Here is a 20,352-nt window from a genome sequence, read left to right as displayed (position 1 = left end):
TTTTCGTCTTAATAAACAAGAATGCTCGTCTCACACTCCTCCTCCATGTATAGTATGATATATGTATACATCATTAAGTGCATTTTGATCTAATTTCACACTTTTATTACAATTGTGGCGCGAAATTTTCAGGTTCAGCGCCTTGTCAGTCATCTCCACGTGTTTATCTCTATCTCTTGTCAGTCTATCTCCACGTCAATGTGTTTATCTAAAGGACTATTTATGTGCGGATGTTGCATAAATGTTGCGTATCTTGGGTGCTTTCCTGCTGCTAGAAGATAAGGCACACTAGTTATTATTAGCACACACGTCATTATCTTTATTCAGAGAGAGAGAGAGAGAGAGAGAGAGAGAGAGTGTGTGTGTATGAAGGACAAAACAATTTAACCAGCCACCATTAATTCAGACTATCATATCTAACGTCATTTTACCATCAGTTTGACATAAAAAGTCTTATTTGTGTACTGCGAAATATTCCGCTATTGTCATCTTGCCATTTCCGTGCATAGATAAGAGACAGGAGAAATATTATGTTAATTTCACTTTAGAAGACAACCATTTTGTTAACGCATGTAGAGGGGTAAAAAAGTAAATATAAATTATTATCTTACTCTTTTATCTCTTAATTCACTAATTTGAGCATTATCTTTCCTGTAAAGATGAAAACAAAGCAAAGTATCCCGTGATAAAGATCCGCTATGTTGTCTCCAGTTTCCTGAAAGCAAGACAAACATTTCAATCACACATGCAAAGGAGTAAAAAATAAATATAAACTATTATCTTACTCTTTTAACTCCCAATTTATAACTTTAAGCCTTATTCTTTGCTGTAAAAATAAAAAACAAAGCAAACCGTCCCCTTTTAAAGATTCGCCATGTTGTCTCCAGTGTTTCCTCAAAGCAAGAAAGTGACAGGAAGGAGTGTAGGTGGCAGTGACGGAGGGGTGATATTTGACTCATTTCTCCCTTATTTACGCCCTTAGCACGTCATGGCCAGGCGAAGAGACTACTCCTATATCAGCCCCTGTGTTAAATGGACGCTATTTGCTTTTAACTTCATTTTTTGGGTGAGATATGAAGGAAATGTGTGTGTGTGTGTGTGTGTGTGTGTTTCCTGTTTCGTGTGTATCTTTGTGTGTGTGTACGTGTGTGTGTACGTGTGTGTGTACGTGTGTGTGTACGTGTGTGTGTACGTGTGTGTGTGGCTCATAGTTTCCTGCCTCTATTTTTCAGTTTTTTTGTGGGTAAATTTCCAGCCTATCTTGAATTTCTTGTCCCTAGGTCTAACAAGCCTTGGGACCTCGGAAAGGGGTGGGGGTTTATGGAGGGAGGGGGAAGGGACCTAACCTAACCTAACCTATATTCTGTCCTGGAGTTGTTATCAATTTCCTTCAGTCGTCCTTCATATGTGAGGTCCTTTAGTCCCATTTCCCTCAGTTCTTCATATGTGAGGTCCTTAAGTCCCATTTTCCTTCATATGTGAGGTCCTTTAGTCCCATTTCCTTCAGTTCTTCATATGTGAGGTCCTTTAGTCCCATTTCCTTCAGTCCTTCATATGTGAGGTCCTTTAGTCCCATTTTCCTTCATATGTGAGGTCCTTTAGTCCCATTTCCTTCAGTTCTTCATATGGGAGGTCTTTTAGTCCCATTTCCTTCATATGTGAGGTCCTTTAGTCCCATTTCCTTCAGTCCTTCATATGTGAGGTCCTTAAGTCCCATTTCCTTCATATGTGAGGTCCTTTAGTCCCATTTCCTTCATATGTGAGGTCCTTTAGTCCCATTTCCTTCAGTTCTTCATATGTGAGGTCCTTTAGTCCCATTTCCTTCAGTTCTTCATATGTGAGGTCCTTTAGTCCCATTTCCTTCATATATAAGGTCGTTTAGTCCCATTTCCTTCATATGTGAGGTCCTTTAGTCCCATTTCCTTCAGTTCTTCATATGTGAGGTCCTTTAGTCCCATTTCCTTCATATGTGAGATCCTTTAGTCCCATTTCCTTCATATGTAAGGTCCTTTAGTCCCATTTCCCTCAGTTCTTCATATGTGAGGTCCTTTAGTCCCATTTCCCTTCATATGTGAGGTCCTTAAGTCCCATTTCCCTCAGTTCTTCATATGTGAGGTCCTTTAGTCCCATTTCCTTCATATGTGAGGTCCTTTAGTCCCATTTCCTTCAGTCCTTCATATGTGAGGTCCTTTAGTCCCATTTCCTTCATATGTGAGGTCCTTTAGTCCCATTTCCTTCATATGTGAGGTCCTTTAGTCCCATTTCCTTCAGTTCTTCATATGTGAGGTCCTTAAGTCCCATTTCCTTCATATGTAAGGTCCTTTAGTCCCATTTCCTTCAGTTCTTCATATGTGAGGTCCTTTAGTCCCATTTTCCTTCATATGTGAGGTCCTTTAGTCCCATTTCCTTCAGTTCTTCATATGTGAGGTCCTTTAGTCCCATTTTCCTTCATATGTGAGGTCCTTTAGTCCCATTTCCCTCAGTTCTTCATTTGTGAGGTCCTTTAGTCCCATTTCCCTTCATATGTGAGGTCCTTAAGTCCCATTTCCCTCAGTTCTTCATTTGTGAGGTCCTTTAGTCCCATTTCCTTCATATGTGAGGTCCTTTAGTCCCATTTCCTTCAGTCCTTCATATGTGAGGTCCTTTAGTCCCATTTCCTTCATATGTGAGGTCCTTTAGTCCCATTTCCTTCATATGTGAGGTCCTTTAGTCCCATTTCCTTCAGTTCTTCATATGTGAGGTCCTTAAGTCCCATTTCCTTCATATGTAAGGTCCTTTAGTCCCATTTCCTTCAGTTCTTCATATGTGAGGTCCTTCAGTCCCATTTTCCTTCATATGTGAGGTCCTTTAGTCCCATTTCCTTCAGTTCTTCATTTGTGAGGTCCTTTAGTCCCATTTTCCTTCATATGTGAGGTCCTTTAGTCCCATTTCCCTCAGTTCTTCATTTGTGAGGTCCTTTAGTCCCATTTCCCTCAGTTCTTCATACGTGAGGTCCTTTAGTCCCATTTCCTTCATATGTGAGGTCCTTTAGTCCCATTTCCTTCATATGTGAGGTCCTTTAGTCCCATTTCCTTCATATGTTAGGTCCTTTAGTCCCATTTCCCTCAGTTCTTCATATGTGAGGTCCTTTAGTCCCATTTCCTTCATATGTGAGGTCCTTAAGTCCCGGCACCATCTTTGTAGCAATCTTCTGTATCTACTACAACTACCACCACCACCACCACTACCACCACTACCACAATTCCAGCTGTTTGGCCTGCTGCTGGTCGGAATTGGCCTGTATGGCGTCGTCTTCACCGCGCAGGACCTCCACGGACTTAAATCGGTGAAAATAGCATATATTGTTTTGACGGACTTGTCAGGAGTGATGGTGGCTCTTGGCAGCATCATATTTGTTGTCTCCTTTGCTGGTTGTATTGGTGCCCTTAGAGAAAACCTGTGTCTCTTGAAATTGGTGAGTGTTTTGGGGTGTTTTTAGGGTGTTTTTGGGGTGTTAAGAAAGGTTTTTAAGGATTTTGGGGTGTTTTGGGGGTGTTTAAGAAAGGTTTTTAAGGATTTTGGGGTGTTTTTGGGGTGTTTAAGAAAGGTTTTTAGAGATTTTGGGTTGTTATGAAAGATTTTTAAGGGTTTTGGGGTGTTTTGTGGTGTTAAAGATAGATTTTAGGGATTTTGGGGTGTTTAGATAGATTTTAAGGATTTTGGGGTGTTTTGGGGTGATTTTGGGTGTTTTGGGGTGTTGAGAAAGGTTTTAAGGATTTTAGGGTGTTTTTGGGGTGCTAAAGATAGATTTTTAGGGATTTTGGGGTGTTAAGAAAGAATTTTAAGGATTTTGGGGTGTTAAGAAAGATTTTAAGGGATTTTGGGGTGTTTTTGTGGTGTTAAAGATAGATTTTTAAGGATTTTGTGGTGTTATGAAAGATTTTTAAGGATTTTGTGGTGTTATGAAAGATTTTTAAGGATTTTGGGGTGTTTTGTGGTGTTAAAGATAGATTTTAAGGATTTTGGGGTGTTATGAAAGATTTTTAAGGATTTTGGGGTGTTATGAAAGATTTTTAGGGATTTTGGGTTGTTTTTGGGGTGTTAAATATAGTTTTTTAAGGATTTTGGGATGTTTTTGTAGTAGTAGTAGTAGTGGCAGTGGTAGTAGTAGTAGTAGTAGTAGCAATAGTAGTAGTAGTAGCAGTAGCAATAGCAATAATAACAAATTTTTATCATAATTAATCAAAATCTTTATATACTCTGAAATTATCAACATATTTACCCTCCTCCTCCTCCTCCACCACCTCCACCACTACCACCTCCACCTCCTCCTCCTCCTCCTCCTCCTCCTCCTCCTCCTCCACCCGCAGTATTTCTGGAGCCTGACGATATTCCTAGTGGCGGAGCTTATCTTTGCCATCGGATGCATTTTGTTTCCGTGGAAGTCGAGAGAGATCATGGAAAGTTTGCTGTCAAAGAGGCTCATTGAAGACTATCGGGAGAGTCAGAACACGCAGAATTTTGTCGACTCGCTGCAGAGACATGTACGTAAGAGGGGCGGGTGCTGGGAGTGTGTGTTTTGTGGTGTTTTGTGATGTTTTTTGGGTGTTTTGTGATGTTTTGTGGTGTTTATGTGTGTGTGTGTGCATGTATGTGAATTTTGTCGCTGCAGAGACATTTGTGTGTTTTGTGGTGTTTTGTGGTGTTTTGTGGTGTTTTTTGGGTGTTTATGTGTGTGTGTGTGTATGTGAATTTTGTTTTGTGGTGTCTTTTGGGTGTTTTGTGATGTTTTGTGGTGTTTTTTGGGTGTTTATGTGTGTGTGTGTGCATGTATGTGAATTTTGTTTTGTGGTGTTTTTTGGGTGTTTATGTGTGTGTGTGCATGTATGTGAATTTTGTTTTGTGGTGTTTTTTGGGTGTTTATGTGTGTGTGTGTGCATGTATGTGAATTTTGTCGCTGCAGAGACATGTACGTAAGAGGGACGGGTGCTGGGAGTGTGTGTTTTGTGGTGTTTTGTGATGTTTTTTGGGTGTTTTGTGATGTTTTGTGGTGTTTATGTGTGTGTGTGTGCATGTGTGAATTTTGTTTTGTGGTGTTTTTTGGGTGTTTTGTGGTGTTTTGTAGTGTTATTTGGGTGTTTATGTGTGTGTGTGTGCATGTATGTGAATTTTGTTTTGTGGTGTTTTTTGGGTGTTTATGTGTGTGTGTGGCATGTATGTGAATTTTGTCGCTGCAGAGACATAGTAGTAGTAGAGGCAGGTGCTGGGAGTGTGTGTTTTGTGGTGTTTTGTGGTGTTTTGTGGGTGTTTTGTGATGTTTTGTGGTGTTTTTTCGGTGTTTATGTGTGTGTGCCTGTATGTGAATTTTGTTTTGTGGTGTTTTTGTGGTGTTTTGTGATGTTTTGTGGTGTGTTTTGGGTGTTTATGTGTGTGTGTGCATGTGTGAATTTTGTTTTGTGGTGTTTTGTGGTGTTTTTTGGGTGTTTATGTGTGTGTGTGTGCATGTGTGTGAATTTTGTCGCTGCAGAGACATGTACGTAAGAGGGACGGGTGCTGGGAGTGTGTGTTTTGTGGTGTTTTGTGATGTTTTGTGGTGTTTTGTGATGTTTTGTGGTGTTTTTTGGGTGTTTATGTGTGTGTGCCTGTATGTGAATTTTGTTTTGTGGTGTTTTTGTGGTGTTTTGTGGTGTTTTTGGTGTTTTTTGGGTGTTTATGTGTGTGTGTGCATGTGTGAATTTTGTTTTGTGGTGTTTTTTGGGTGTTTATGTGTGTGTGTGTGCATGTATGTGAATTTTGTTTTGTGGTGTTTTTTGGGTGTTTATGTGTGTGTGTGTGCATGTATGTGAATTTTGTCGCTGCAGAGACATGTACGTAAGAGGGACGGGTGCTGGGAGTGTGTGTGTGTGGTGTTTTGTGGTGTTTTTTGTGGTGTTTTGTGATGTTTTGTGATGTTTTGTGGTGTTTTGTGATGTTTTGTGGTGTTTATGTGTGTGTGTGTGCGTGTATGTGTGTGTAACTAATGAAATAGATAGACACTAATGAAATATCACACACACACACACACACACACACACACACACACACACACACACAACATTTCCCAACACACACACTACTATTACTACAACCACTGCTACTATTACCACAAATTCACACACACATACCCACACCCCCTCTACACACCCTCTACACCCCCCTCTCATCCTCTACACCCCCAGTTTGAGTGCTGCGGCATTACGACAGACGGTTACCAAGACTGGAATGCCAACGAATATTTTAACTGTTCCGATCACAGTCCGAGTGCCGAGAAGTGTGGAGTTCCTGCCTCATGCTGTATTAGACGCAAGAACATGGTGAGAGAGAGAGAGAGAGAGAGAGGAGAGGGAGAGGTAATGGTGGCTCAAAGGGTCTGGATGGCATTTAAAAGGTGTTTGATTCTGTTTGAGTGTCCTGAAGTGGTGTTTGAAGGGTGTTTGGGTGTATTTAGGTAAAATAGTGAGGAGATTAGTTAGGAATGGGGAGAATAGTTAGGAAATTAGTTAGGAATGAGAAATGTTTATATTGTTGTTTGTGTTTATGTTAGTGTTGTTGTTATTGTTGTTTTTTTATGAATGTTGAATTAATCTCTCTCTCTCTCTCTCTCTCTCTCTCTCTCTCTCTCTCTCTCTCTCTCTCTCTCTCTCACAGACACATCTCAACTCCATGTGTGGATATGATGTGCAGAAAAAAAAGGTATGTGTGTGTGTGTGTGTGTGTGTGTGTGTGTGTGTGTGTGTGTGATGGTATGTGGTGTTGTGTGATGGTGTGTGGTGTTGTGTGGTGTGGTGTGGTGGTGTGTGATGTGGTGTTGTGTGATGTGGTGTGGTGTGTTGTGTGGTGTGTGATGTTGTGTGGTGGTGTTGTGGTGTTGTGTGGTGAGGTGTAGAAGAATCTTAAATGCAGCGGTGTAGTAAAATCTTGCTCTACCGCACCCACACCCCCACTCACACCCACATCCCCGACCCTTAACCTCACATATATTTTTTCCACCTCCCAGCGGCACGAGGTTTCAGAGATAATTAACCCCAATGGCTGTGTGACGTCCATCATTCAGTTTCTGGAGTCCAACCTCTACTGGGCGGCCGGGGTGATCTTCGGCATCACTCTCTTCCAGGTGAGAGGTGTGGTGGTGGTGGTGGTGATGTGTGTGTGTGTGTGTCTGTCTCTTTTTCTCTTATTTTTGTCTTATAGCAGACTGCCTAGCTCAGTGTGCCGTACAAGATGCCACAGTGCCACAGTGGACCCTAGCACTGAGCACACTCTGGGTCAGGTCAAGAGTAGCATTAGCCTCTTCAGTACTGGGACGTATTTTCACCTTCAGATATGTGTACGATTAGACTTTATTGACATTACCAAGGTTCTGTGGAGGTCAGAAGATTGGTGGCCTGAGTCTTCACTACTCTAACCACTACATAAGTTTCTGAAGCTTTATAAAATTGCCAAATAGTTACCAGAATTAGTGGAAAAATGCGTCATGGTACTGAAGGGTTAAGGACTGTGCATAGTAGCATTAGTGATCAGTTGGAGCTGTGGCACTGTGGCACTGTGGCACTAGTCTTCAGTATGCAGGTGTCTCCCAGAGCTGTTCCTGCACCTCCGGGAGACACACTGCATCACATGACAGGGTGGCAGTGAGGCTCAGATTAGCCTATAAATACTTTGGGATGTCAGTGCTTCTCCTGCTGTGTGGTGTGTGCTGTGTGCTGTGTGGTGCAGCAAGGGGACACTCTCTCTCTCTCTCTCTCTCTCTCTCTCTCTCTCTCTCTCTCTCTCTCTCTCTCTCTCTCTCTCTCTCTCTCTGACCTTGAAAAAAAAAAAATTAAAAACAAGCCTAATCTTAATTGACCTTACTTGACCTTTGCCCACAGATGTACGTGACCCACCAGGCAAGGTCGCTAATGGACCAGATAGCGCTGCAGAGGTCACGATGGTACTGACAGCCACCCCCCATCCACTCCTCCGCCCTGCCCCTCCTCCCCCTCCCCTCCGCTTCTTGCCCTCTGCTCGATAAGTGATGTCTGTCTGTCTGTCTGTCTGTGTCTGTGTGTGTGTGTGTGTGTGTGTGTGTACGTGTAAGGAAAGCCAGGTTATTTGCGCACATAGTAGTGATTTAAGCTTGTGTACGTGTGTTTGTAGTCGTGTGTGTGTGTGTTTGTGTACGTGTGTGTGTGTGTGCGTTTAGTTCAAATTGGTACACACAGCAGCTTTTTTTTCATGTACGTGGGTGTGTACGTGATTGTGTGCGTGCGTTTGTTCTTGTGTGCGTTTTTCTGTGGTGTGGTCAGAATTGGTACACACACCAGCATTTTGTTCATGTACGTGGGTGTGTACGTGGGTTTGTGTGCGTTTTTGCTGTGTGTGCGTTTTTGTATATGTGCATTTTTTTATTTCTTTTTTTAATCTTAATTTTTATTTTTTAATTTTTTTTGTTTTCTTTTTTCATTTCATTTCATTCATTTCATTTTTTAACATTTTTTTTCATTTTTCCAATTTTTTTTATTCAAATTTTTCTTCCGTTTTCAAATTTTTTTCTTCCACGAACGAATGTCAAAATATCTACATTAATTTCCCACGTATCTTAACACTATGCTTTAACTAAACTACTACTATTATTTTCATTATTAATTTACATAGCTAGTAATTCCAAACTATTATTACTACTACTATTATTTTCATTATTAATTTACATAGCTAGTAATTCCAAACTATTATTACTACTACTATTATTTTGCGATAGTCTTTTACAGAGGTCATATATATAAAGTTGATAGGAGAACCAGTACTCTATATTCCTCCTCTCTGCACTGGTATATTGTTCTAAGAGATTTATATATATATATATTTTTGTATAGTAATGTGTGTAAGGTGAACTGACCCTTATAAGCTAGTTTTACCAGTACACCTTTGCAGTTTGAGAGGTGTATGTGTGTTTGTCTTGTTTTGAATCTTTTAGAGCGTAAATTTGAAGGGTCGACATATTTTGAAATTTATATATGTTTTGATAAGGTGTTTTGCCCTTGTTAGTTGAGTTTTGCCAGTACACCTTTGCAGTTTGAAAGGTGTATGTGTGTTTGTCATGTTTTGAATCTTTTAAAGCGTAAATTTGAAGGGTCGACATCTTTTGAAATTTATATATGTTTTGATAAGGTGTTTTGCCCTTGTTAGTTGAGTTTTGGCGGTACACCTTTGCAATTTGAAAGGTGTATGTGTGTTTGTCTTGTTTTGAATATTTTAGAGCGTAAATTTGAAGGGCCGACATCTTTTGAAATTTATATATGTTTTGATAAGGTGTTTTGCCCTTGTTAGTTAAGTTTTGCCAGTAATCTTTGCAGTTTGAGAGGTGTATGTGTGTTTGTCTTGTTTAGAATCTTTTAAAGCGTAAATTTGAAGGGTCGACATCTTTTGAAATTTATGTATGTTTTGATAAGGTGTTTTGCCCTTGCTAGTTGAGTTTTGGCGGTAATCTTTGCAGTTTGAGAGGTGTATGTGTGTTTGTCATGTTTTGAATCTTTTAAAGCGTAAATTTGAAGGGTCGACATCTTTTGAAATTTATATATGTTTTGATAAGGTGTTTTGCCCTTGTTAGTTGAGTTTTGCCAGTAATCTTTGCAATTTGAAAGGTGTATGTGTGTTTGTCTTGTTTTGAATCTTTTAAAGCGTAAATTTGAAGGGTCGACATCTTTTGAAATTTATATATGTTTTGATAAGGTGTTTTGCCCTTGTTAGTTAAGTTTTGCCAGTAATCTTTGCAATTTGAAAGGTGTATGTGTGTTTGTCTTGTTTTGAATCTTTTAAAGCGTAAATTTGAAGGGTCGACATATTTTGAAATTTATGTATGTTTTGATAAGGTGTTTTGCCCTTGTTAGTTGAGTTTTGCCAGTAATCTTTGCAATTTGAAAGGTGTATGTTCGTTTGTCTTGTTTTGAATCTTTTAAAACGTAAATTTGAAGGGCCGACATCTTTTGAAATTTATATATATTTTGATAAGGTGTTTTGCCCTTGTTAGTTAAGTTTTGCCAGTAATCTTTGCAATTTGAAAGATGTATGTTCGTTTGTCATGTTTTGAATCTTTTAAAGCGTAAATTTGAAGGGTCGACATATTTTGAAATTTATATATGTTTTGATAAGGTGTTTTGCCCTTGTTAGTTGAGTTTTGGCGGTACACCTTTGCAATTTGAAAGGTGTATGTGTGTTTGTCATGTTTTGAATCGTTTAGAACGTGAATTTGAAGGGTTGACATCTTTTTGAAATTTATATATGTTTTGATAAGGTGTTTTGCCCTTATAAGCTAGTTTTGGCGGTAATCTTTGCAGTTTGAAAGGTGTATGTGTGTTTGTCATGTTTTGAATCTTTTAGAACGTAAATTTGAAGGGCCGACATCTTTTGAAATTTATATATGTTTTGATAAGGTGTTTTGCCCTTGTTAGTTGAGTTTTGCCAGTAATCTTTGCAGTTTGAAAGATGTATGTTCGTTTGTCATGTTTTGAATCTTCTAGAACGTAAATTTGAAGGGTCGACATTTTTTGAAATTTATGTATGTTTTGATAAGGTGTTTTGCCCTTGTAAGCTAGTTTTGGCGGTAATCTTTGCAGTTTGAAAGGTGTATGTGTGTTTGTCTTGTTTAGAATCTTTTAAAGCGTAAATTTGAAGGGTCGACATCTTTTGAAATCTATATATGTTTTGATAAGGTGTTTTGCTCTTGTTAGTTGAGTTTTGCCAGTAATCTTTGTCATGTTTTGAAAGGTGTATGTGTGTTTGTCATGTTTTGAATCTTTTAAAGCGTAAATTTGAAGGGTCGACAACTTTTGAAATGTATATATGTTTTGATAAGGTGTTTTGCCCTTGTTAGTTAAGTTTTGCCAGTAATCTTTGCAATTTGAAAGGTGTATGTGTGTTTGTCATGTTTTGAATCTTTTAAAGCGTAAATTTGAAGGGTCGACAACTTTTGAAATGTATATATGTTTTGATAAGGTGTTTTGCCCTTGTTAGTTAAGTTTTGCCAGTAATCTTTGCAATTTGAAAGGTGTATGTGTGTTTGTCATGTTTTGAATCTTTTAAAGCGTAAATTTGAAGGGTCGACATCTTTTGAAATTTATATATGTTTTGATAAGGTGTTTTGCCCTTGTTAGTTGAGTTTTGCCAGTAATCTTTGCAATTTGAAAGGTGTATGTGTGTTTGTCATGTTTTGAATCTTTTAAAGCGTAAATTTGAAGGGTCGACATCTTTTGAAATTTATATATGTTTTGATAAGGTGTTTTGCCCTTGTTAGTTGAGTTTTGCCAGTAATCTTTGCAATTTGAAAGGTGTATGTGTGTTTGTCATGTTTTGAATCTTTTAAAGCGTAAATTTGAAGGGTCGACATCTTTTGAAATTTATATATGTTTTGATAAGGTGTTTTGCCCTTGTTAGTTGAGTTTTGCCAGTAATCTTTGCAATTTGAAAGGTGTATGTTCGTTTGTCATGTTTTGAATCTTTTAGAGCGTAAATTTGAAGGGTCGACATCTTTTGAAATTTATATATGTTTTGATAAGGTGTTTTGCCCTTGTTAGTTGAGTTTTGCCAGTACACCTTTGCAGTTTGAAAGGTGTATGTTCGTTTGTCATGTTTTGAATCTTTTAGAGCGTAAATTTGAAGGGTCGACATCTTTTGAAATTTATATATGTTTTGATAAAGTGTTTTGCCCTTGTTAGTTGAGTTTTGCCAGTAATCTTTGCAGTTTGAAAGATGTATGTTCGTTTGTCATGTTTTGAATCTTCTAGAGCGTAAATTTGAAGGGCCGACATCTTTTGCAATCTCAATCAATTTATTTTAATGTATTTTGCCAGTATGTCTGTAATATGCTGTGAGTTTTGAAAGATGTATGTTTTTATTTTGTAAAAGGCCGTATGTAGATTAGCACAGAAATATCTCAATACATGCAACATTGTGACTCAGTAAAATGTAGTGCCAGTAACATGTATGCAGGTTGTAGATGTAAATTTATATCACGAATCTCAAGGATATATCATTGTTTTGCTACGTCATTTTTTGCAAGCCATAGTGCCCTTGTCGAGCCTAACATGTCCGCACACCTCCGTAATCCTGTAATCCAGTTTGTAAGTGTACGTCTATGCAAAGATTAGCGTACTTGTCTCAAAGGTAAACAGTTTAGCATTCCGATATTTTTGTAAGATTTTTGAGTTCGTAAGTCTGTAACCCTGTACTCCAGTTTGTAAGTCGTATATTTGTGCAAAGATTAGCGTACTTGTCACAAAGTTTAGCATTCCGATATTATTTTTGTAAGATTTTTGAGTTCGTAAGTTTGTAATCTGCCGTACAGGGATTTCAGGATGAGTGTGTGGGTACATCTTTACAATCTCAAATGAGTGTGTGGGTACATCTTTACAATCTCAAATGAGTGTGTGTGGGTACATCCTTACAATCTCGAATGAGTGTGTGGGTACATCCTTACAATCTCGAATGAGTGTGTGGGTACATCCTTACAATCTCGAATGAGTGTGTGGGTACATTTTTACAATCTCAAATGAGTGTGTGGGTACATCCTTACAATCTCGAATGAGTGTGTGGGTACATCATTACAATCTCGAATGAGTGTGTGGGTACATCTTTACAATCTTGAATGAGTGTGTGGGTACATCTTTACAATCTCGAATGAGTGTGTGGGTACATCTTTACAATCTTGAATGAGTGTGTGGGTACATCCTTACAATCTCGAATGAGTGTGTGTGGGTACATTTTTACAATCTCGAATGAGTGTGTGGGTACATTTTTACAATCTCAAATGAGTGTGTGGGTACATCTTTACAATCTCGAATGAGTGTGTGGGTACATCTTTACAATCTCGAATGAGTGTGTGGGTACATCTTTACAATCTCGAATGAGTGTGTGGGTACATCCATACAATCTCGAATGAGTGTGTGGGTACATCCTTACAATCTCGAATGAGTGTGTGGGTACATCCTTACAATCTCGAATGAGTGTGTGGGTACATCCTTACAATCTCGAATGAGTGTGTGGGTACATTTTTACAATCTCAAATGAGTGTGTGGGTACATTTTTACAATCTTGAATGAGTGTGTGGGTACATTTTTACAATCTTGAATGAGTGTGTGGGTACATCCTTACAATCTCGAATGAGTGTGTGGGTACATCCTTACAATCTCGAATGAGTGTGTGTGTACATCCATACAATCTTGAATGAGTGTGTGGGTACATCCTTACAATCTTGAATGAGTGTGTGGGTACATCCTTACAATCTCGAATGAGTGTGTGGGTACATCCTTACAATCTCGAATGAGTGTGTGGGTACATCCTTACAATCTCGAATGAGTGTGTGGGTACATCCTTACAATCTCGAATGAGTGTGTGTGGGTACATTTTTACAATCTCAAATGAGTGTGTGGGTACATTTTTACAATCTCGAATGAGTGTGTGGGTACATCTTTACAATCTCGAATGAGTGTGTGGGTACATCTTTACAATCTTGAATGAGTGTGTGGGTACATCCTTACAATCTCGAATGAGTGTGTGGGTACATTTTTACAATCTCGAATGAGTGTGTGGGTACATTTTTACAATCTCGAATGAGTGTGTGGGTACATCCTTACAATCTCGAATGAGTGTGTGTGTGCATCCTTACAATCTCGAATGAGTGTGTGGGTACATTTTTACAATCTTGAATGAGTGTGTGGGTACATCCTTACAATCTCGAATGAGTGTGTGGGTACATCTTTACAATCTTGAATGAGTGTGTGGGTACATCCTTACAATCTCGAATGAGTGTGTGGGTACATCTTTACAATCTTGAATGAGTGTGTGTGTACATCTTTACAATCTCGAATGAGTGTGTGGGTACATTTTTACAATCTCAAATTATTATTGTTATTATTTTTTTTATGTCCTGTTGGTCCAAAATTACGTATTTGGAACGCACAGCAGTCGAGAAATCCGTGTGTGTGTGTGTGTGTGTGTGTGTGTGTGTGTGAATTTCAAAGTGCGTACATTTTTGCAAAGTGTTTTTTGTGTTGTTTTTAATAGGGACACTTTTGCAAACTCGATACACTCAACTACGTATGCGATTATATTTGTGTTCTTTGATACGAAACACACTGCGGACACATACACCTTTACAAGCTGAATATTTAGTGATACATACGTTTTTTATACAATTTAAGACGACACTTTTGCAAACTCGATACACTCAACTACGTATGCGATTATATTTGTGTACTTTGATACGAAACACTCTGCGGACACATACACCTTTACAAGCTGAATATTTAGTGATACATACGTTTTTAATATTACTTAAGACATTACACTTTTGCAATCTCAATAAAACTTAACACAAACTTATCAAACTCAATAAAACTTAACACAAACTATTACAATCTCAATAAAACTTAAGACAAACTTATCAATCGCAATAAAACTTAACACAAACTTTTTAATCTCAATAAAACTTAACACAAACTTATCAAACTCAATAAAACTTAACACAAACTTATCAAACTCAATAAAACTTAACACAAACTTATCAAACTCAATAAAACTTAACACAAACTTATCAAACTCAATAAAACTTAAGACAAACTTTTACAATCTCAATAAAACTTAACACAAACTTTTCAATCTCAATAAAACTTAACACAAACTTATCAAACTCAATAAAACTTAAGACAAACTTTTTTAATCTCAATAAAACTTAACACAAACTTATCAATCGCAATAAAACTTAACACAAACTTATCAATCTCAATAAAACTTAAGACAAACTTATCAAACTCAATAAAACTTAACACAAACTTATCAAACTCAATAAAACTTAACACAAACTTTTCAATCTCAATAAAACTTAACACAAACTTATCAATCTCAATAAAACTTAACACAAACTTATCACAATCTCAATAAAACTTAACACATACTTATCAAACTCAATAAAACTTAAGACAAACTATTACAATCTCAATAAAACTTAAGACAAACTTTTTCAATCGCAATAAAACTTAACACAAACTTATCAATCTCAATAAAACTTAACACAAACTTATCAAACTCAATAAAACTTAACACAAACTATTACAATCTCAATAAAACTTAACACAAACTTTTCAATCTCAATAAAACTTAACACAAACACTTACAAACGCAATATTTCCGACACACATAGATATATATTTTTTTCAATTAATCTAAACACATACGTACAAATATACAACACAAATATTGACTTGTAATTCATAGATCGATAATAATTTAACATTTTTCAAAACTTCAATTTTTTTCCAAGATTGTAGTTTGAATTGCCAGTAATTTGAGTTGCATGACAAAGTAGCGTTAGTCTCATCTCTGTTTTAAAGGCTCACAACACAATCTTTATAAAATTTGAAAGATTCGTAACAATCTTTATAAAATTTGAGATTCGCAACACAATCTTTATAAAATTTGAGATTCGTAACACAATCTTTATAAAATTTGAAAGATTCGTAACACAATCTTCATAAAATTTGAGATTCGTAACACAATCTTCATAAAATTTGAGATTCGTAACACAATCTTTATAAAATTTGGAACATTCGTAACACAATCTTTATAAAATTTGAGATTCGTAACACAATCTTTATAAAATTTGAGATTTGTAACACAATCTTTATAAAATTTGAGATTCGTAACACAATCTTTATAAAATTTGAGATTCGTAACACAATCTTTATAAAATTTGAGATTCGCAACACAATCTTTATAAAATTTGAAAGATTCGCAACACAATCTTTATAAAATTTGAAAGATTCGTAACACAATCTTTATAAAATTTGAAAGATTCGTAACACAATCTTTATAAAATTTGAAAGATTCGTAACACAATCTTTATAAAATTTGAAAGATTCGTAACACAATCTTTATAAAATTTGAAAGATTCGTAACACAATCTTTATAAAATTTGAAAGATTCGTAACACAATCTTTATAAAATTTGAAAGATTCGTAACACAATCTTTATAAAATTTGAAAGATTCGTAACACAATCTTTATAAAATTTGAGATTCGCAACACAATCTTTATAAAATTTGAGATTCGCAACACAATCTTTATAAAATTTGACATTCGCAACACAATCTTTATAAAATTTGAAAGATTCATAACAATCTTTATAAAATTTGAGATTCGTAACACAATCTTTATAAAATTTGAGATTCGTAACACAATCTTTATAAAATTTGAAAGATTCGTAACAATCTTTATAAAATTTGAGATTCGCAACACAATCTTTATAAAATTTGACATTCGCAACACAATCTTTATAAAATTTGAAAGATTCGTAACAATCTTTATAAAATTTGAGATTCGTAACACAATCTTTATAAAATTTGGAACATTCGTAACACAATCTTTATAAAATTTGAGATTCGTAACACAATCTTCATAAAATTTGAGATTCGCAACACAATCTTTATAAAATTTGAAAGATTCGCAACACATACAATACATCTTTTTCAAAACTGTCCATTCATATAAGCTTTAAAAATTGTCTTAAAAAAATATACACACATCTTTTTAAAGCTGTCCATTCATACAAGCTTTGAAAATTGTGTGTTTTGAAAAATACAATTACGTCTTTTTAAAGCTGTCCATTCATTTAAGCTTTAAAAATTGTCTTAAAAAAATATATACACATTTTTTTTAAAGCTGTCCATTCATACAAGCTTTAAAAATTGTGTGTTTTGAAAGATACAAATACGTCTTTTTAAAACTGTCCATTCATCTAAGCTTTAAAAATTGTCTTAAAAAAATATACACACATCTTTTTAAAGCTGTCCATTCATACAAGCTTTAAAAATTGTGTGTTTTAAAAAATATATACATCTTTTTAAAGCTGTCCATTCATACAAGCTTTAAAAAAATTGCCTTAAAAAAATATATATCTTTTTAAAACTGTCCATTCATCTAAGCTTAAAAAAAATATATACATCTTTTTAAAGCTGTCCATTCATACAAGCTTTAAAAAAAAATTGCCTTAAAAAAATATATACATCTTTTTAAAGCTGTCCATTCATCTAAGCTTAAAAAAATATATACATCTTTTTAAAACTGCCCATTCATCAAAGCTTTAAAATAATTGTGTTCATTTGTCCTTTTAAAAAATGTTTGGCTTTTGTTTCTTTGTTTAAGCTTTTTTTGTACGAAGCTTTTTGTCTTTTCTATTTTCAATTATTGTTATTGTGTGTGTTTTAATGTTTTTTTTAATGCTTTTTATAATGTTTTTGTGTGAGTAAAGCAGGGATGTTTTTTTCGTGTTCATAATACAAACATGATTTTTCTGTAACGCGTTTCAACATTTTTATTATCAAGATGTTTATATTAAAAAAAAAAAAAAAGAGTAAAGATGCTCATTTGAAACCTTTTAAGAAACCTCAGTTAAATAAATTCGCCTCAAATATTCAGTTAAATTATTATTATTATTATTATTATTTTGATGTTTTATCTATTTATTTATTTTTATATACAAAAAAGTCACTCATTTGATTTTTTTTCTCTAGTTTGTGGTTATATTTAAAGTTGCTCATTTGATTTTTTTTTTCTTTTAAATTTCATACAAGTTTTCTTTTTCTTTTTTTATTTATTATTATTTTTTTTTGTTTAAGTTTATATATAAAAAAAATTCGCTCATTTGATTATTTTCTCTAGTTTGTGGTTATATTTAAAGTTGCTCATTTGATTTTTTTTTTCTTTTAAATTTCATACAAGTTATATTTTCTCTTTCCTTTTTATTTATTATTATTTTTTTTATTTATTGAGTTTATATATAAAAAAAAAAGTCGCTCATTTGATTATATATTTTTTTTATTTAATTCCACTTTCATTAAAAATTTCCTTTTCTTTTTATTTATCTATATTTATTTATCTATTTATTTATCTATTTATTTTCAATTTCTATTTATATATACAAAAAAAAAATAAATAAATAAAGTCGCTCATTTGAACACATTAGATCGAACACAATGACTTAAACTCGCCACAAATATAAACAATTAATTCATTTATTTTATTAATCTCGTAATAATAATAATAATAATAATAATAATAATAATCGATGTAATTTGGTATAGATTATTTAGTTATTATAATGCTTTAGTGTGTGTGTGTGTGTGTGTGTGTGTGTGTGTGTGTGTGTGTGTGTGTGTCTTTGCTCCCGTCCTCTCCCAATTTTAGATTTAGAGAGAGAGAGAGAGAGAGAAAGTAGGTAGTTCTCTCTCTCTCTCTCTCTCTCTCTCTCTCTCTCTCTCTCTCTCTCTTGAAATGCATATATACTGTAGTTATTATTATTATTATTATTATTATTATTATTATTATTAGGATATTAAAAGTAGATTCTCCTCCTCTTCCTCCTCCTCCTCCTCCTCCTCCTCCTCCTCCTCCTCCTCCTCTCCTCTTTTCTTTCTTCCTCCTTCCTTCTTTCTCTTCAATCCTCCTTCCTCCTCCTCCTCCTCCTCCTCCTCCTCCTCCTCCTCCTCCTCCTCCTCCTCCTCCTCCTCCTCTTCTTCTTGACAGGGAGAGCCAGTCACTAACAGGATATCATAGACTGTTGACCCGGACGGACGCGCCCCACTACTGAGAGAGAGAGAGAGAGAGAGAGAGAGAGAGAGAGAGAGAGAGAGAGAGAGAGAGAGAGAGAATGTTAGACAGATATTAGAGAGAGTGATGTTGGAGCGAATTTGTAAAGAGAGAGAGAGAGAGAGAGAGAGAGAGAGAGAGAGAGAGAGAGAGAGAGAGAGAGAGAGAGAGAGAGGGAGTCTATTTACAATATTAAAGTGATTACTACTACTACTACTACTACTACTATACCACTACCACCACCACTACAACCACCACCACTACTACTACTACTACTACTACTACTACTACTACTACTACTACTACTACTACTACTACTACTACTACTACACGTGCCTTATAAACAGTACAAAATGGAAGCAGTAATATTTAGTTAATCTCGATAAAAAAAAAAAAATTAATATCTTTGAAAATATTAATATTCTGAGTAATTATTTTAAGATGTTCTGTTAATTCTAGTGAGCTTTTAAAAGACGTATGGACTCTCTCTCTCTCTCTCTCTCTCTCTCTCTCTCTCTCTCTCTCTCTCTCTCTCTCTCTCTCTCTCTCTCTCTCTCTCTCTCTGTGTCATTATTATTATTATTATTATTATTATTATTGTTATTATTGTTAATGTTTAGATTTGTACTGATTAAAAATATTTCTGTATATATATGTGTGTGTTTGTTTGTGCGTGTGTTTGTGGTCCTAAGTACTGGTGGCGTCAGCCAAACTTGTGGAGCAAATGCCTCGATGCCTCCCTCTTAAAGAAGACAAGTTATAGGAATTTGGAAATACAGATGCAGGGAGGGAGTTCCAGAGTTGTCCAGTGAAAGGGATGAAGGATTGAGCGTACTGGTTAACTCTTGCATTAGAGAGTTGGACAGAATAGGGATGCGAGGAAGAAGAAAGCCTTGTGCAGCGAGGCCAAGATGACCAAGACTCAGTAAGGAACGCCAGAAGATCACCAGTAGAGCGACCTTGCCGGAAGCCACACTGGCGATCAGACAGAAGATTGTGAAGTGACAGATGTTTGAGAATCTTCCTATTCAGGATAGATTCAAAAACTTTAGACAAGCAAGAGATTAAAGCTATAGGACGGTAGTTTGAGGGGTTAGAACGGTCACCCTTTTTAGGAACAGGCTGAATGTAGGCGAACTTCCAGCAGGAAGGAAAGGTACAAGTCGATAGACAAAGTTGGAAGAGTTTGGCCAGGCAAGGTGCAAGCACAGAAGCACAGTTTTTGAGAACAATAGGAGGGACCCCATCAGGTCCATAAGCCTTCCGAGGGTTTAGGCCAGCAAGGGCATGGAAAACATCATTACGAAGAATTTTGATTGTAGACATGAAATAGTCAGAGGGAGGAGGAGAGGAGGACAAGCCCAGAATCGTCCAAGGTGGAGTTGTGAGCAAAGGTTTGAGAAAAGAGTTCAGCTTTAGAGACAGAAGAGATGGCAGTGGTGCCATCAGGATGAAATAAAGGAGGAAAGATGAAGAAGTGAAGTTATTTGAGATGTTTTTGGCTAGATGCCAGAAGTCACGAGGAGAGTTTGAGTTTGAAAGATTTTGACATTTCCTATTTATGAAAGAGTGTTTGGCAAGTTGAAGAACAGACTTGGCATGATTCCGGCAGAGATATAAAGTGCATGAGATTCAGGAGATGGAAGGCTCAAGTACCTTTTGTGGGCAACCTCTCTATCATGTATAGCACGAGAACAGGCTGAGTTAAACCAAGGTTTAG

General features: G+C 36.1%; 1 protein-coding gene across 4 annotated transcripts; it reads left to right on the top strand.

The window, feature by feature from the left end:
- Positions 1 to 898: 898 nt before the first annotated feature.
- LOC123504746 (tetraspanin-33-like) lies at positions 899 to 18,811 on the top strand. 4 transcript variants are annotated; one of them, XM_045255536.1, is made up of 8 exons: positions 899 to 1,066; positions 3,248 to 3,454; positions 4,350 to 4,523; positions 6,198 to 6,332; positions 6,667 to 6,711; positions 7,016 to 7,132; positions 7,887 to 7,888; positions 18,570 to 18,811. In XM_045255536.1, exons 1-8 carry the CDS (start codon positions 989 to 991, stop codon positions 18,631 to 18,633), a joined length of 822 nt encoding a protein of 273 aa, XP_045111471.1. In that variant the 5' UTR covers positions 899 to 988; the 3' UTR covers positions 18,634 to 18,811. The 4 variants fall into 4 exon arrangements, with proteins under 4 accessions (XP_045111471.1, XP_045111452.1, XP_045111462.1 ...); XM_045255517.1 differs by having other exon boundaries at positions 7,887 to 7,948; XM_045255527.1 differs by lacking the exon at positions 18,570 to 18,811 and having other exon boundaries at positions 7,887 to 8,428.
- Positions 18,812 to 20,352: the final 1,541 nt, after the last annotated feature.

This window comes from Portunus trituberculatus, chromosome 2 (assembly GCF_017591435.1).
Source record: "Portunus trituberculatus isolate SZX2019 chromosome 2, ASM1759143v1, whole genome shotgun sequence".
Taxonomy (NCBI): domain Eukaryota; kingdom Metazoa; phylum Arthropoda; class Malacostraca; order Decapoda; family Portunidae; genus Portunus; species Portunus trituberculatus.
The sequence above is the reverse complement of the archived record's forward strand: the minus strand, read 5'-3'. Positions and strand labels throughout refer to the sequence as shown.

What these genes read in the sequence shown, in the direction of transcription:
- LOC123504746 (XM_045255517.1), top strand. Translation starts at nt 989, where the DNA reads ATGGCCAGGCGAAGAGACTACTCCTATATCAGCCCCTGTGTTAAATGG. An exon ending in ATGATGTGCAGAAAAAAAAG is followed by an intron (nt 6,712 to 7,015) that starts GTATGTGTGTGT and finishes TCCACCTCCCAG; the next exon opens with CGGCACGAGGTTTCAGAGAT. An exon ending in GCGCTGCAGAGGTCACGATG is followed by an intron (nt 7,949 to 18,569) that starts GTACTGACAGCC and finishes TCTTCTTGACAG; the next exon opens with GGAGAGCCAGTCACTAACAG.